This window comes from Panicum virgatum, chromosome 1K (assembly GCF_016808335.1).
Source record: "Panicum virgatum strain AP13 chromosome 1K, P.virgatum_v5, whole genome shotgun sequence".
NCBI classification, from domain to species: domain Eukaryota; kingdom Viridiplantae; phylum Streptophyta; class Magnoliopsida; order Poales; family Poaceae; genus Panicum; species Panicum virgatum.
In genome coordinates this window covers 10,817,463-10,834,231 of record NC_053136.1, presented here as the reverse complement: position 1 = coordinate 10,834,231, position 16,769 = coordinate 10,817,463, and the positions used below count along the sequence as shown (strand labels likewise).

The 16,769-nt window shown below is 42.9% G+C and overlaps 1 protein-coding gene and 1 long non-coding RNA gene across 16 annotated transcripts; both read right to left on the bottom strand.

Moving 5' to 3' along the window:
- Positions 1-809: 809 nt before the first annotated feature.
- Positions 810-5,863, bottom strand: LOC120694484. Its single transcript, XR_005683513.1, has 2 exons — positions 5,569-5,863; positions 810-1,012 (listed from the first exon to the last, which is right to left on the bottom strand). It is a non-coding gene; the product is annotated as an uncharacterized LOC120694484 (long non-coding RNA).
- A 5,851-nt stretch (positions 5,864-11,714) lies between these two features.
- LOC120694442 lies at positions 11,715-16,229 on the bottom strand. Of its 15 annotated transcripts, XR_005683511.1 has the most exons (9): positions 15,130-15,466; positions 14,734-14,833; positions 14,382-14,485; positions 13,845-13,969; positions 12,949-13,029; positions 12,746-12,792; positions 12,440-12,581; positions 12,212-12,287; positions 11,715-11,995 (listed from the first exon to the last, which is right to left on the bottom strand). XR_005683511.1 is itself a non-coding variant. In XM_039977557.1 (3 exons), the coding sequence occupies exons 1-3, from the start codon at positions 15,991-15,993 to the stop codon at positions 14,734-14,736; spliced, it is 675 nt and encodes a 224-aa protein (XP_039833491.1). In that variant the 5' UTR covers positions 15,994-16,229; the 3' UTR covers positions 14,492-14,733. The 15 variants fall into 15 exon arrangements, 1 of the variants encoding a protein (XP_039833491.1); XR_005683500.1 differs by lacking the exon at positions 12,949-13,029 and adding an exon at positions 15,476-15,928 and having other exon boundaries at positions 12,440-12,792; positions 15,134-15,190; XR_005683493.1 differs by lacking the exon at positions 12,949-13,029 and adding an exon at positions 15,476-15,927 and having other exon boundaries at positions 12,440-12,792; positions 15,130-15,190.
- Between the last annotated feature and the right edge of the window lie 540 nt (positions 16,230-16,769).

The window sequence follows — 16,769 nt, the reverse complement described above, 5'->3', positions numbered from 1 at the left end:
TTTTTTCTATAAATTTGGTCAAAACTTGTCAAGTTTAACTTAAGATAAATACGACATTTTAGATAAAAATGGATGGAGTATTTATCATATGTCATCTGCATGGCTACGTCGATTGGACCTTACATGTTATTCATTTTTTTATCAAAGCACACATGTATTACGAGTTAAGAAGAAACCAATACACATACAAGTAGACCATACAAAGATACAGAGTACAACTATCCAATCCTACTAGCCCAAAGGGCCCTAAGAAGAAAGAAATTAGATATAGGTCCCTGAACCCCTTGCAGGATGAGACCTGCAACATTCCCCGTCTCCGGGGCGAAGAGTGCTCCATCGCGGACGCTTTGAAGGTAGCTGCAATAGACACACATCCCTGTGAAACGAGATGAGGCCATCGCCGAGAATCCCATTAGCCGGGGCCATGCCCCGAGCACTCTCGATCTTAGACCAGAACTCGCCGCCGCCACTGACCGCCGACACGGGACCTTACTTGTCATTGTTGACTAAACTAATAGCAAATCGATCAAGAACTCTCCTGTAGTCATGATATGAATTTCCCATTATCCTTTTTCCGTTCAAATTTTTTCCCTATTATTCCTTTTTATAACTAGACACATAGGCCCACAAATTACGCATTCACACCATACTTACACACATCCGTAACAGTAGCAGAACCGCCCAAATTAAACCGGCTTAAGTGCGCTAACTATCATTTTAATAGTTAATTAAGTTACCACGCACTTAAAATGGTGTAATCCGGTCGTCTGTCGGGTTAAGGATCGAAAAACACTGAGGACGAGCACAGATGATTACAAGCAGACAAAAGTCCTCAAATTTAATTTATAATGCGTAGTTTTACAAACAAGTTTATGTAAAATATCAGAGTTCGATAAGCAACGAAAATTTAAATGGAAGCTCAGTTTGAAAACAACGATAACTACGGTGTGAGGATGTCACATTGAGCCCACCGACGTGAATCCTGATTAGCTCCAACCAGCAGCAATTACACCTGAAATCAGAATAATAACAAACCCTAAGTATACTAATACTCAGCAAGACTTACCCGACTATGGATATACTTAACCTACTATCTAGACATGAAAGGCCTTTGGCTCTAGAGTTTATTTTGCTGAAAAACTACTAATAGTGGATCCTTATTTTCAATATTTTAGCTCCAGTTTTAAATATAAATAACTGCTAGGTTTGCATAAACATCTAGAGCAAATATGGTATATCATATTAATTTTCCAAGAGTACAATAAACATATATTCCATCATCGCCTTTCAACTCTTATTCCACTTCTTTACTACGATGTGACGCAGTGACCAAGGCTCTCATATCCGCGAGTCACGGCGAATCGATCCGATTTAACTTTATAAGGTGGACCTAACTCACACAACACATACAAACCACACCGAGCCACACGCGTCAGCTATTCCCATCATTACCACGACATGTGAACCACACCTGCTAAAACCCAGGTGAAGGGCCCCTCACGGTGAACTCCCAGAGAACCCGGAGGCGACATCCAATCCAACACCCACCATCATCCCACGCCCAGCGTAGCAGGACGGAATTCAAAGTATCGTCGTAAAGCGGTACACAGTTTACCGGTTTCGACTACCTCCTACTTCTGGTATTCGGTTAGTACTGTTCAATCCTCCGTCATCAGGACCAACAACGGTACGGTCCTCAATCGACATAGGCTGAGGTCCACTTTCCATACATTCTATATTCATAATCCAATTTCTCTCCGTCCGGTCTCCATTTTTCTTTTCTCACAGATTCATTCTCAAACCACTTTGCCATAAGTAACAAGGTCCTATATCTCGCGAGTGACAGAAAATCATTCGACTTCTACCGAATCCTAATTAAGCATGGCAGTACTAACGACCTACATACTAGTAGAGTGACTGAGGGACCTATGGATCATGCATCTAGGATTCCAATCAACTCCTAGAAATGTAAATGCACAATAATTAAGTAATAAACATGTAATACTAAAATTAAGGGTCATGTTCTGGGGCTTGCCTGGGGAACACTAGGTTAATATTGGTTAGATGATACTCACTTGGCGAGCAATCTTCTTTTGGTCATGCACATCGGGGTCCATCCATTCATCTTCTAGATGTATCCACCATTCACCGTTTTCTAGTTCGGCTCCAAAATCATGTGTTTCACGTCCATGCATTGTACTTCTAGCGTACCTAAATGAGATGCACCAATGCAAATGGCTGAATGCATGAAAGTGCAGTAGACGATACAGTAAAAAGAATAAGCAAGGTAGGCACAATGTCACGATTGCATGTGCACGAGCATGATGAAATAGAATGCATTGCGACTAAAATAAAAATATGACTAGGCAATCATTTATCGAGTGAACACAACAAATAAGCTCAAAAGACGGAAGGGTTGGTGCTGCAATACGAGGGTTCATTCAATTTATTTTAATCTGAAGTGTTTCCTACTAAAAAGTATTACTAGCTTGTTTAGAAAAGGCTAAGCAAAAACATAAAGTAGGAAAGAGCAATTAGGACAATTTATTTAACCAACAAGTCACAAAATTAAAATTAAATAAAAACAACCCATAAACTAGTTCTCAAGAGGTTAACATGATTTATACAGGACTAACACAAATTGTTGAATTTAACAAGCAACCATGAGTTTTTCAGCCTTTATTGATAACAGAAAGTAATTAAATTAACCCCAACATGACATACAAGTTAACTTAAATCAAATCATTGTAAGCACTCACCAATTAAGAATTAGCCAAACATGTCTAGTTAAACAAGAGTTAACATGATTTACCCAAAAAGGACATAGCTTGCTGTATTGGATAATGCAGAAAGAATTGCTTAGCAATACTTTTGGAAAGTGAAAGCTATAGTTATGAACTAAACAAATGCAAAAACTTAACTTGAGGACATGATCTAGTAACCAAAATTTACCAGCATGATGAGCTATTGATAAAGCATGCAATAATATTTTGCCAACATTTATTGATAACAAAAAGTATTTACTTTGACCTTAACAGGACAAACTGAACAAATAAATATCTACAAGCATGCGCATAGCTTCTGGATATGAATTTTTTACAGTGAACTAAGCTTGCAAAAAGTAAGATACTGCATAAATTTCATAATTTTTGGACCTACAGATCTATAGAAATTAATTAAACAAACTTAAACATAGTGTAAATTCTAGTAGGGACCAAAAGGATTTTTCACAAGCATGCATATTTGTCGTGGTGTGGAAAACCACAGCCAGATGGTGGAATGCACCCGCCTAATCCTAAGTGTAGGATGTGCTTGGGGGCAGTTAAGGAATGCTCGATCTAGAGTCGTAAGAACACGGAAGCACACAAGAATTTAGAGTGGTTCGGACCACCGGAGCGTAATACCCTACGTCCACTGTGTGATGTATTGCCTGAGCTTGTGTGCAAGCTGGGGGAGGGCGCAGCTAATGAGCGCGCGCTAGGAGTCGTATCGGCGCTCGATCTCAGACAGCTAACGACTTTCCTTTTTAGGTAAATTTCTTTCTTCATAATTTTCTACTTTTGGAAAATTAGTTCTAATATATGTGTGTACAACTTTTTTCAGACAAATATCAGGTGATCTTTTTTCAACATAACTGCTAAATGATATATTTTCAGCATAACTTTTATGATACTTATAATTTTTTAATTTTTACATATAATTTTTCAAACTAACTTTTTATAGGATAACTTTTTAAACGGCATGTACAAATTTCACGCATAACTTTTTCAGCCTTCTTACTAAATGGTAACTTTGAACATAACTTTCACGCACAACTTTGGAGCATAAGTTCGTCGAAAGCTTGTAAAAATACAACTTATCGAGATAAGTTTTTTAAATTTTTTTCAGAGGATAATTTTTCAGCACAACTTCTATGAAAATTTTCCAAAAATCTTTATCAAGAAAATTTCTCAAGAGAAAATATAGTAGAAATATCTTATCATCAGCAACGTACGGTAGTGTTTACCAAAAAACAAGATAGCTGTGACCATTACGAAACACAGCGAGGAAAAAATAGAAAGTGAAAAGAAAAAGCAAATCAACCTTAGCTTGTCACGTGGGTGGGTATGGATAGGCGTAGTGGCGGACAGCTGCATCGCGCGCCAGGAAGTTTAATAGCGCGCGATGGTTGTTTTGGATTTGCCGCTGGGGGAGGAGCTATGCCAGTCTCTGTATGTGTGAAAACTTATGGAACCTCTAGAGTCCCCTTTCTACCGTGCGTGCTCTCCCTTTTATAAGCCCAAGAGGAGCAGTACACTGAGCGGGACCCTGACAGGTGGGCCCGGCGATGTATTATAAACTACACTTTGGCCTTCAATGCCTCTGATTCGGAGATCTTGTCGTCGGCCTCCGTGTGTAGCTTCTGACCAGGGATGGTCTTGAGCTGTCCTGTCGGAGTAGAGTCTAACCTCTACAGCCGCGTCGAGGTTATGATGAAGCGCCGAACTACTGACTCAGTCCGCTGTAGCAGCATGCACTGTTGCTCCAGTTAGTAGCTGGCCATCATGACTCGTCGCCCACGCACGCGGCGCTGAGACACTGTTGCGTGCCTCGGTAACAGACGAGCCGCCTTGGAAACAGGCAGGCTTACCGTGTTGTCTTGTCACGCCTGTGCAGTCTGCCAGAAGCCGTCCCATGCCCTGGTGTGGCAACGCACGTCCCAACCACCAGCATTTAATGCGGCAAGAGGGCCGGCTTCAGTCAGAAGACTCGTGCATGTGGGACACGTGGCGGCACCGGACCCGGGGGTCGGCGGCCGCGCCCACAGGGGCACGTGGCGGTTCCGGACCCCTGCCCAAGCGGGGAGCGGAGGTCCGGAGGTCGGCCCTGTGGGACACGTGGCGGCGCCGGACCCTGGTGTCGGCGGCCGCGCCCACAGGGGCTTGCGAGGGCTCCGGACTCGTACCCAAATAGGGTGCTGGGTCCGGATCCCTTAGCTGGCTCGATGACTCGGGACTCTTGGAGGTCCGGCTTCCACTTGTAGAGGCCCAGGTCCGGCCCGCGGAGGTTTGGGACCTGTCCGCGGGTCCGGACCCGTGGTCCGTGGTTGGCGCTCCTGAGCGCTTTGATCCTTGTCTTGTAGAAGAGGGTACTCCTGTCTGAGCGTACCGACAATATTTTTTCTCTATAGATCTTGATCTAACAAATCCAACAAAATTGATTTTACACTTTTAGTATTTTTTAATTTTTATGTATTTTATAAGTTTCATATAAATTGAAACAAAATCAGTTGACAAAAGAACAGTGGCAACACGCAGCACATCCACCAGGCCATGGCCACCAGGGCCATGGCCGCCGCGCGTGGCGCGCCTGGCTCGCCAGTCGCCAGCAATGGGCCAAGGCGGCGGCAGGGCAGGGCGGCATGGCGGCCAGCAGGGTCGAGCGGAGCCAGTGCAGCCGACGGTGCGGCGCGGTGCAGGGGCAGCTCGCGGCAGTACAGGCGGCCCGGAGCGGCGGCGGTGCTCAAAACGAGCGTGGAAACGCGTGGAACGCACAAAAACGAGGAGAGCACGAGCATCAGCACCTTACCTAGGTTCGATTTGAGCCGTTGGACGAAGGAAACGGTAGTCGGAAGGTGTGATTCGACGTTGAGATCCATGGCGGCGCCTATGGTGGCTCTGTGTCGCTGGGGAAAACTTCTCCGGCGAGGGACTCGGCTGACCGAATGGGGGATCGAGTGGTGGCCGGGTTCTGGAGTTGGGACCGGCTCGAGCAGAGGAGAAGGAAGGGAAAAGGATGAGGAAAACACTAGGGAGGATAAGACCGTGGGGCACGGAGGGATGGGCGTGGGTGACTCTTCTCGTGGCAGGATAGCACGGCAGCAATGAAGGATCTTCGGGAGGCATCGAGAGAGGAGATGGGCAGGGGAGGATGAAGACACTGACGTGTGGGCCAGTGAATAATGATGGATGAATTTCATTTTTCTTTCCTTTCAACATTTTATGGACCAAAAGATCTAAAAAAATATTGAAATGAATTTCTTTAGTTAAAAAAATTATGGGGTTTTCAAATAGAGTTTTGATCAAATCTATTCAATTTTTTTTTGAATTCAAATTTTTATTTTAAATTACAAAACCATAGTGTTTTTTAAAGGGAAAACATCATCACCTATGTTAAAATGCCAGTAGATTTTATTTAGTGGTTTTATTCATGCATGGTTAGTGCTAATGATGATATTAAACATATGCTTAGCTCTAATGCAAGGTAAGTAACACTCGGGGTTTTACAATAACTAGTAGGGTGCACGTGTCGCAGGCACGTGTTTTTTTAAAAACCAGGTAAATAAAATTTATGTTTATAGAAAATAACATGTATGCATGAGAAAGACGTGTTTTTTTTCAAAAAGTCAAATCAGAAACTATAATTAGTATCACACGCATTAAAAATATTCAATAAAAAATGAAAAGTCAAGCCCCAATAACCACAGAGATATAGAAGTTTAATTTTTGTATCCTCAAGACTCAACTACCTTAAAAAAATAGTATTCGATATTAATACTTTAACTGAATTCATTTTGTGAAGTGCAATATTTTCATGGTACATCTTTTACGAGATCATTTTCACAAATGCTTCTTCATATATGACACTTTACTATACAATTATCTAATGGCTTATTCGATTGGCTGGGCTGGCTGGCTGGCAACACTATTCCGCAAGCGAGCGTGGCAGGGAGCACAGGGTTTGCGAGATCAGCCACCTGCCTAGCGGATCAGCAACCAGCCCAGCGGATCAGCAACCAGCCCAGCGGATCAGCCATCCAAACAGGGAGTAAATGGCCAGGTTAGGTCCAATTTGACTTCCTTCTACAAAAAAGGTCACATAACAGTATATCTTATCCAAAACGATCTCTAGCGCATGCACCCTTGTCTTCAAAGAATTCACCATGGGTCGCACCAGCGATGAAGGCACCGCTGGCTAGTCTCCCGTGGTGCAAGAGCCTTCTGTTTGCTCCTCGTTCGTACGTGTGATGGCCCAGGTTTTTAAATAACCAATTCAGGGTAATAAGCACCAAATCATGCATCATTAAATAGGAAACCTTGAATTAATACATGTGTATGCATGAATGTTTATGTGTAGGTGTGTCTGTGTGTATTTGAAAACAGGAGAGAAAACTTAAATAATTTCTAAACTGATGCAAGTTTGCATATGAAATTGCATTGGCATATCACTAACGTCATGATAAATAAAAATCTAGATGAAGTCCAAGTGAGAAAATGAAATTTTGTACATGAAATGACGAGTCATTTAAATCAAGGTTTTTAAAGGTTTAAACTATATTCTTTTCAAATTTCAAACAAATATTCTTAGAAAATAATTCCCAAAACATTGCTCAAATGAACTTTTGCCTAAAACCAAATTTGTAGAGTTTTAAATGTATAACAACTTTCATGTTCAAATATTTTCAAGTTTCCATACAAAAAGTGGAGAAAATTTTAAATTTAAACTTGAATATGGCAAGTATGCACAATCGCCAAGAATTCAAATGTAACTTTCAAACCAAACCTCAAATGAAGTTTTGCTTGAAACAAAAGTTGTAGGGAATCCAATCTTGAAAAACTTTTGTATTCAAAGTTTATCGCATTTCCATTGAAAATTTTGAGAAAAATCGGAGTCAAACGCGGTCAAAATTCTCTCTCTACTCTTTCTACCCTCTCCCTTTCCCCTGTTCCTGCCCGTCGAGCAGAGGCCACCGGCGCCGATCTTTTCGTCAGCGTGGCCACGCGTCGCCGCGCCGTTCAACCACCGACGCCGCTTAAGCAATCGGTCGATGCCAAATCGCTTTTCTCCTCTTCACTCTCGCCCCCTCCCCGAATCGAGCTCTGCTCGCACGCCATCGTCGGCCGAGCGCCGCTCCACCCCGCGCCGTTGCCCCTCAAACCCTAGGCCCCCATGCTTCGAGCCCAGAAGCTCACTCTTCCTCCCTCGTCCCTCCTCACACCTAGAAGGGCCCCAAGCCGAGCTTCTCTGCCCCAGAACGGCCGACCGCTGCCCGCCATGGCCGCCGGTCGTCCCTGCGCCGTCGAGCTCCCACCTCCGCCCTCCCCTGGCTCCAATTGACCCCGGGAACGGAACCCTCTCGCCCCAGAGAAGCTCTCGAGCCCGGCCATCCCCTCCCTGCCTCACCGGCGAGTCGCCGCCATGGCATAGCGCCGCCGCCGCCCCTGCGGCACGGCGGAGCTCCCACCCCCGGTCCTCCTCGGCCTAAACCGACCCCACCAGCAGCTCCTCCTCGTCGCCCTGGTCCTCATCGGCCAAGCCCCGCCGCTTCCCCCCTCGCCGGAGTGGCGCCGCCGCGGCACAGGCCCGCCGCCGGCCTCCAGAGCTCGTGGAGCCGCCGCCTCCGGCCGTCCCAGCCTGCGTCGAGAGTACCCCGAGGTAGAGCGCGATCTCCTCTAGCCCCTCCCCACCCTAGCCCTCGCCGCCGGCGAGCTCCCTTGCCGGAAACCCGACGGCGCCGGCCTCCCTGCGCGCCGTCCCCTGTTTTAGTCCGGCCAAGGGCTGGATTGCAAGCCCCAAATCTTCTAGGGGGTTTTCTGCGAATCCAGGGACCCATATGCAATATTTAGATTTGTTTTCAAATGTTTGCAGTAAATTTGTAAAATCAATAGAAATTCGTAGAAAAATCCTAAAATAGCAAATAAATATTTTTTGGAATCCTTATCAAAATATCTACAGTCTAGAACCATAATATGACATGTTTTAGTTAGAAATTTGTGCTGCAAAAATAGATTTATTTTTAATAGTGTATAAAAGACTAGTTGTTCTTATCTTTTTAATAACTGATGTTTGAAGCTATGTAATGCTATGAAATTTTTATGGTAGAATGTACATATGATTCTAGTATTACTATAAAAAGTTCATGGTAATTTCTCATGTTTAGCTATAGTTTTAATTAAATCTTGATTTATGCCTAGGTTAAATGGTTTTATTTCTTCAAGTTGTTCTACATTGTTTCATGAGTTGAAACTTTTACAGTACTTTACTTTGGTTACTAGTTGCTGTATAAAAAGTTTGAGAATTTGTAGTTATGCCTAACTAGACCAAATGATTTTTGTTAAGGAGAACTACATTAATTAGGGAAAAATAGTTTTTATGCAGGGAAAAATCAGATATTTTGCTGTAGCCCTTAATTGAATATCTAAGCATGCCTGCAAATTTTGAGCTTATGAGACTTAGTATTTTACTCTGTATAAATTTATCTTTACACATGCTTTTGAAAAGAATCTTATTTTTCATGCTTACGGTGTAGCTCTTTTAATCCTGAAAAATTTACCACAAGCTTATAAGGAATCCAATCCTTAGTTAAAATATAATTACCAGCACTTACATTCCCTAGCCTGGGGAATTATTTTTTTGGATAAAAATGTTTCTCTGCACTTCCATAAAAGAAGAACAGCACTCCCAGCTCTTTTATGAGTTACTATAGATACCATTGCTACTCTATAAATGACTGCCCAAGAAATATTAATTGAGAAGTTCACATCCAAACTCACTTTAGGTGGACTGTAACTTTATCGTGAAGGAAAAATAATAACACTTAAATCACTAAGCAACTCAGAACTTTGCATTCATACATATGTATTGTTGCATTTCATTTAGGTACGATAGATAAACCACATGAATGACGTGATGTTGAAGCTGAACCAGAAGACGGTGAATGGTGGACACGTCTAAAAGATGGACGGATGAATCCCGATGTGCACGACCGAAGGAAGATTGCTCGCCGATTGTCCTCTAACTAACACTAACCTAGTGTTAATCCCAGGCAATCCCCGGAGCATGTCCTTCTATTTTAAATTTATGCAACTTATTATTGTTCCTATCTACTTGCGTATTTAAGTTTACAGGAGTTGTTTGGAACCTTAGCTGCATGATCCTAGGTACCTATGCTTGAACACTAGTATGTGTAGGTCGCTAGTTGTCTAGGCTAATGATTCGATAGAAGTCGACTGATTTACTGTCACTCGCGAGAATTATAGGAATTGAATGTTTATTACATGCTGCAACTATAAGGATTACGGGCGGGGTTGTGGTACTTATGATGCCCCATTTGTTTAGTGAAAGATGATAAGGCCGCAGTGTGTGGTAGTGGTGGTTAAGTTTTTGAACGTACTAACCAAATGCCGAGAAATATGGTAATCGGTAAGCTTAAGTACCTAATCGGCCCGGCGAGTGGGCTTCTCCCTCACCCTCTTTGAACGTTGTTCTCATACGGCCACATGTGGGTGCAAGAAGGCTCACGACCCGACGTACTATGGCGTGGATTCTTGTAGTCGAGGTGGGTGACCCTAATCCACAATCCGGAAAGAAAGGGGAAAAGTCGTGTGGGTGACTCGGTTCCCATACGTGTGTGTTAGGTCTGGCTGGCCAGGTTAACAAATTCGATTCGAATCGTCCGCTTCTCACGGTTTGGGATTGCTTAACCCTTTTGCCACATAGAGTAAGAAATGAAAGATGATGATGATGATGATGAATATGGTTGGTTGGATGATGAAAGATAATTGTTTCCATCATGTATGCTATTGGATTGATGCTCACCTAAAATGGCTAATTGAACTAGAACCTGAAAGCTAAAACCTGCAATTAAGGATCTACTCTTACTGCTTTTCGGCAAACCAAACCCCTCAAGTCAAAAGCCTTGCATGTCTAGATAAAGGGCTAAGTATACCCTTAGTCGGGTAAGCCTTACTAAGTATTAGTATACTCAGCCTTGCTTGTGGCTTTATTTTTCAGGTGGTACATCTGAGATTATGGTGGATGACATCATGTACGGGTTTCATCATGACGTCTGGTTTCGTCACTAGACTATGTTTTTTGTCAAACTTGAACTCTGTTATACTTTTATGAATTCAAACTCGGTTTGTAATAATAATTCAGTTTTATACTCTGTATAGTAAAATTTGCAAAATATTGTATTCTCTGAACTGCTTTGTCGATCCTGTTTCAAGTAGTTTAATTGGGATTTTACCTGACAACACTGCCGGATTACTTCGTTTTAAGTGCGTGTTAACCCTGGTTGCCATTTCGGTGATGGTTAGCACACTTAAGCCGGATTAATTTAGACGGGACTGCCACAATACGCAGCCAGGTCGGGCGGAGATAGTGATTGCTAGCCTGTTTAGCTGCAAGCAGACTGGCTGCTTGAGTCTATGCGCGGTGGCCCGAGCGCTCGCACGCGCATGGCGCCAGCCAGGTTGTGGGGAAAACGACCGTTTCCTGCGTATCTCGGGAGCCTGGCTCGGAGTGGCCTTTTGCATCTGACAAGCCAGGCCTATTGCTGAGTACAGGGAACCAATCATCAAGCCTTTTCATCCATGGAGCCTGGTTGCGCTAGATGCGGGCAACCAATCGGACCCATACCATTCTCAGACTTCCCATATATTTCTGATAGGTCAAAGAAATAAAAAATTTCAAAAGTCCTACATCCATTACAAATGCTATTAGACTCAAAGCAACATCAAGTATTGAAATGAATCTAGCGTGGGAGCAAAATGATGTGTGAACTGTGATATAAGCAGATCAAAGTAAAGGCAAAAGGCAAACATATACTCCCTCCGTCCCAAAATACAAGTCATTCTAAAATTCAAAATTTATCCCAAAAACAAGTCATTTTACCATATTTAGAAAATTCATGTGCATATAAGAATCAATTAATGTCAAATATGGATAATAAATAGGGGAAAACATAGTCATTTTCCCTTACGGATAATTTGTCCTAAAATTTCTAGGGTGACTTGTATTTTGGGACGGAGGGAGTACATCCTTTTCAATATTCACAAACAAGAGAAGTCATAAACTCACTCTATAAAAAAATAGCTATATAGGAACACAACCAAAAGGAAGGGGCTCAGTTAGTGAAGGATCTTGTGTAGAATCAGCTTGTGAAGATGCGCTCATGATCCACCCAGTTAATAGTATTTACTAACCTACATCTGAAGCTCCTGCTGCAGTGCTGCTACAAGATGCATCACTGAATTACATTTCCGTTGAATAATGTTAACCATTAAAAGGATCTAGACAGGAAACACATTTTGTTAAAACAAATATATTTTAGCAAGCCTGTATAAAAGAATTTAATTCGAATTAGAAAAGGAAGAGAGATGGAATAAACTAAGTCATTTTGCTTTGAAACAACAATGGAAGATACTCCAGCTGCTAAAGAAGGACATACCTTTCCAGACTCATGCTTGTTGGGAGCTTGTTTTCTGAAAAACTGCACGATGATACTATCCTCAACTGCTCTTAATCTGTAAGGCAAGTCAAGAACCAACTGTTTAATGGAAATGTGTATAAACTAACCTGGTTTTCCTGTAACTTCTGGATAATGTTCAGATTTAGAATGCAGTCAGATATTCACCATGGATAGCTAGTTATCTTTATCTCTGTCAGGTCAGCTTACCTCCCCTCTCAGATCAGGATTGATTGGGTCCATAAGGAGCACAGCCTCAGGGTATGCTAATGGCTGACCTTGGGGAGGCATTCCGTCTTTGGGCATTGGCATAATTCTCTGCCCGTCGTCAGCCAATACCATGTAATGAAACCTGAAATTGCACCAAATCATAGATGGCTTCAATGGACAGCAAACAATCAGATATTCAATGAACATGAAAAAGTTCAGATAGCTAGGCCAATTTGTCTTTCCAGAGCTTGAAAGCCACCCTCGTCTAACCCAAGCCAAAATCATGCCATCCTTCCTAATGCTCACAGATTCCATAAGTGTAGAATCCTGAAGAACCCCGGAGAATGATGAACCTGCACATAAACATTTAGTATTTATTAATGAGGCTCCCGACCTCAATGTACCCTCTTCAGTAATTTTTAAATGCACTAACTGCCACTGATAATATATACTACCAAATGATATCTTCTTAAGGAAATAGAAACCTGTACTACAAGCTGAGTCATTACCGAACTGAAAGTCGATTGTCACAAGGCTTGTGAATTTGCTAATCTAGACATCGGCATCCCCTTTGGGAAAATCAGTAGGATCTGAGACAATGTTAGTCAGTGGCTTTTAGAACGGATCATAAACTGATGCTCCTAATCCAATATTCAAGTAGTGGAAATCACAGCATCCTATCTTATTCCTTGTATGCCATTTAATTTCAATAACATTTTCTGTAAACGATTTACTACAATATGACGTATTAACAATAGAGCAATGTTACTAAAGACCTTGAAATCTGAATGAAAAAGCATCGAGGTAGAATCGAAACTCAGATGATATGGCTACTATAAGAAGTCCAATTCCTCATAGCTAAACAGATAAATGGAAAATTGCTAAAAGGAATAGATGTACAGTGAGGAAAAAATAATGATCCACAGGGGAATCAGCTCCTAATCTAAATGAATCGGCTGGCCGCTGGCTGGATGGGGATTATCAATATTAAACAAAACATAAAGCTGTCTAATTTCGCTATATGGATTTCTTAACATGATTAATAAGAAACAAGAAGCGTAATCCCTAGAAAACAACCAGCAATATCTTTAGTCAGTAATCATAAATGCGATAACTGCCCTAAAAAAATCATAAATGCGATAACCAGCAATCCATACAACTTCTTTGAGAAAATCTTTAGCTTAGTTGTAGTGAAAATTTTAGCTTAGATAGTTGTAGTAAACAATCAAACATCTACCCATTATCCACTGGTTGCCATTAAACTAAAAAGAGTAGAACAATCAAGCCCTAAATAATCACATGGATAATGAGTTGATCATGGTGCCGTGACAACATATAGCAGAATGCACATGTGACTGGTCAACTACGTCCCCATGACATAATCACTGAAAAGCATTCTACATACCTTGATCACATCTAGCTGCCTCTCAACAAGCTCTTGGTCCATGATGAGCTTAGATAACCGATCAATGTAAAAATTGTATCGACATCATGTAATATGTAACAATAAGAGTCCAACGATGCTGCTGCCTGGTAATAAGATGATATAATTATCTTTTGCCATGTAGTAACAAAGTTCCATAAGATAACATGGTTCAATCAAAACCATAATTGCTATGGAAAAGATAATAAAAATAAAGTAACCTATCAATTTGAATAATAGCTTGCATATTATCTGAACCTGCACTCTGATGACAAATCTCTTATAACCAGTACTAATACCACCCAATATCAGTGGGAAAAATGTAAAATACGCATTGCAACAATCATATTCGCATTATAAGGAGAAGCTTATTCACATGAATTTGGTTAAAACAAACCTTGTATGTAACAAAGTTCTGAAATATATATTGAGAATATTTAAATGGGTTCCTTTCCTTAGTGAACATGAACCTATGGTAACCAAAGAAAATGAGGTCACAGGAAGTTAACCAACACTTACAAAAATCTTCTAAGGCAAAACTCGAGGAAGATTAACCCGAACAGACTGGAGATTCAGAGACTCGATCATTTTGTCAGCAAGTGAAGTGGCTGCACTCCTTTCTCCTGTTTATATTTGGGAAAAGGAACACCATGGTTAAGGTACTACTATCGAGCATAATGTAGTGTTAAGAAGTTAGTAGATTAGTGGATCTCAGGATAAAGTGGTTAATATATCAGCAATTTCGAAATGTCGACTAATATTCATAGATAAACTTACCACACTTCTATGGTGTTATGACACACCAGATGAACTTGATACAATAAAAGAAAGAAAGCACATCAGCTACAAAGAATTGACAGAAAAATAGGACCTAGAGAAAGTCCTGTAGGTCATTGCTGACACCAGTCTCATCATGACAAGTATCGCGATCATCAGAGGTGTAGCTAAAGCCAGTTCCAGTAGGTTGAGATCTGCAGAAATCAAATCATATCAAATTGGAGGAGAAAAGTAACAATAGCTACACAAATTGGCATATCTAGTATCTAGTAATTAAACATATGGTAGTAATACCAAAATTTGTTTTCTGGAGAATGGAGAAACATCTCTCTAATTAGTCAAACTGCAGTACCATAGGAAGAATATTTGCTGCTAGTGGTGTTTTCAACTACCCTGGACCTATGATAAGTTGGTGAATAAAGTGTTCATCGACTCAGAATGGATAACAATAGCAAACATGGTGATGTGGTTGTAATTGGCTAACCGTTACCTACACTGGGTCCTCCTTCTTGCCCCTCGATTTGAAGAAGTAGAACACCCTGCAGCAGCACCTAGACACAGAAGGCTCAATCTTTATATCAACTACACGCAAACTACCACATAGAAAGGGACAAGGTCGTATCTTTCTACAGCTAGTATTTCAGATGGTAAAATTGTTCTTCTCTGGAGAACCATTACCAAGCTTGGAACATTGAATTTCACATGAACAAGAGAAATAGGTTAGAGTTTCAGTTTTATAATGCTACTTTCTCCACCAAAAGATCCAAGCTTTATTACCCAAGAGCATGGGATTATACAAATCTCTAGATGCAAACAGGCAATGCGGCCTCGCTCACCTGGCGTCGTTCCTGTGTGTGGCAGGGGGAAGTAAGCTGCGTGGTGGCCGAGGTCGTGGACCTCGTCTGGCGCGTCGGGCATACTCACCCGCCGCTCCTGGAGCTCCCCAAGCGCCACGGTGGGGGGCCATCACGGGACCAGACCGGCCCTGCCTCCCTGGGCAGGAGGTTGAGCGCGCGGCTGAGCCGCTCGGCCTGCGCTGTGGGGCAAGCAGAGGGCGTCTTCTCTGGCGAGCCGCCACCACGACGGTGGCGGCGAGGCAGAAGAAAACCAGGAGGCAGGAGGTCGCCATTGGAGTGGAGGACGAGCGCTGCACCGCCAGGAAGCTGACGCCATTGGATCCGTGGCCATGGAGGGAATAGGGGCGTCGGCGGCTCCGCAGCGCTGACCGTAGCGGCGGCGGCTCCACGGATCTGCGGCCACGGCCCACGACGCTGCCACGAGGGGGAGGCGATGTCCCGGGGAGGCGGCGTCGGGGGAGCCCCCCCCCCCCCCCCCAAGCGCCGCGAGCCGTCATGAAGAGGCAGACGAGGGCGCTGCGTTCCGACGTGCCGACGCTCGGCGCGAGATCAACGGCGTGACGTCCGCGCGGGACTCGGCGGCGATCGGGGCGATCCGCAGCTTGACGAGGGCGCTGTTATGGCAAGCTATCGCGGGTACGCAAGGTGGGTAAAGAACCCCGCGGTGAAAAAAATCGGAGGGGGGAGGAGCGCGCGGCGACGATTCAACTAACGGAGGAACTGTTTTCGGCCTGCCATCTCGCTGCCAAATATTTGGTGCTTTTACTTGGGTCTAAAAATAGAGTTTGTGGGGTGGGTATAGGGTTAAACTTGGTGAGAAATATTTAATTGTCATGGATCCTTATAGTATAGACTAGTTGCTAAAGAAATCTATATGTGCATAATTTGTAGGCACTCTAGCAGATGGAATGCTTGTGATCACACAACAAAAATAGTTTCTAGCCGTTATTCTTAGATACCCTCGCTAGCATGTGGTCTCAAAAAGAATGGAAGTGCGCTACAGAGAGCGCGAACCAAAAACGAGAGAGATCAGCAGTTGAAAATATTAGTATATTTTAATAATTTTAACTTTGTCGTTGCTTGTTTCCAATTTCATTAAGGTGGTGATGATATTATTCGGTTCTTATGAGATCACAACATTGTAGATCTAGCTAAGTATCAAAAGGGGGCATAGTTGGAAAAGGAGTCTTCTCGCTGCTTCTCCCCCCTTCTTGTTGCTACAGGTAAGTGAGGGCGAGCGGCAGGCGAGCGCCTTTCCCCGCCGATTCGCCGG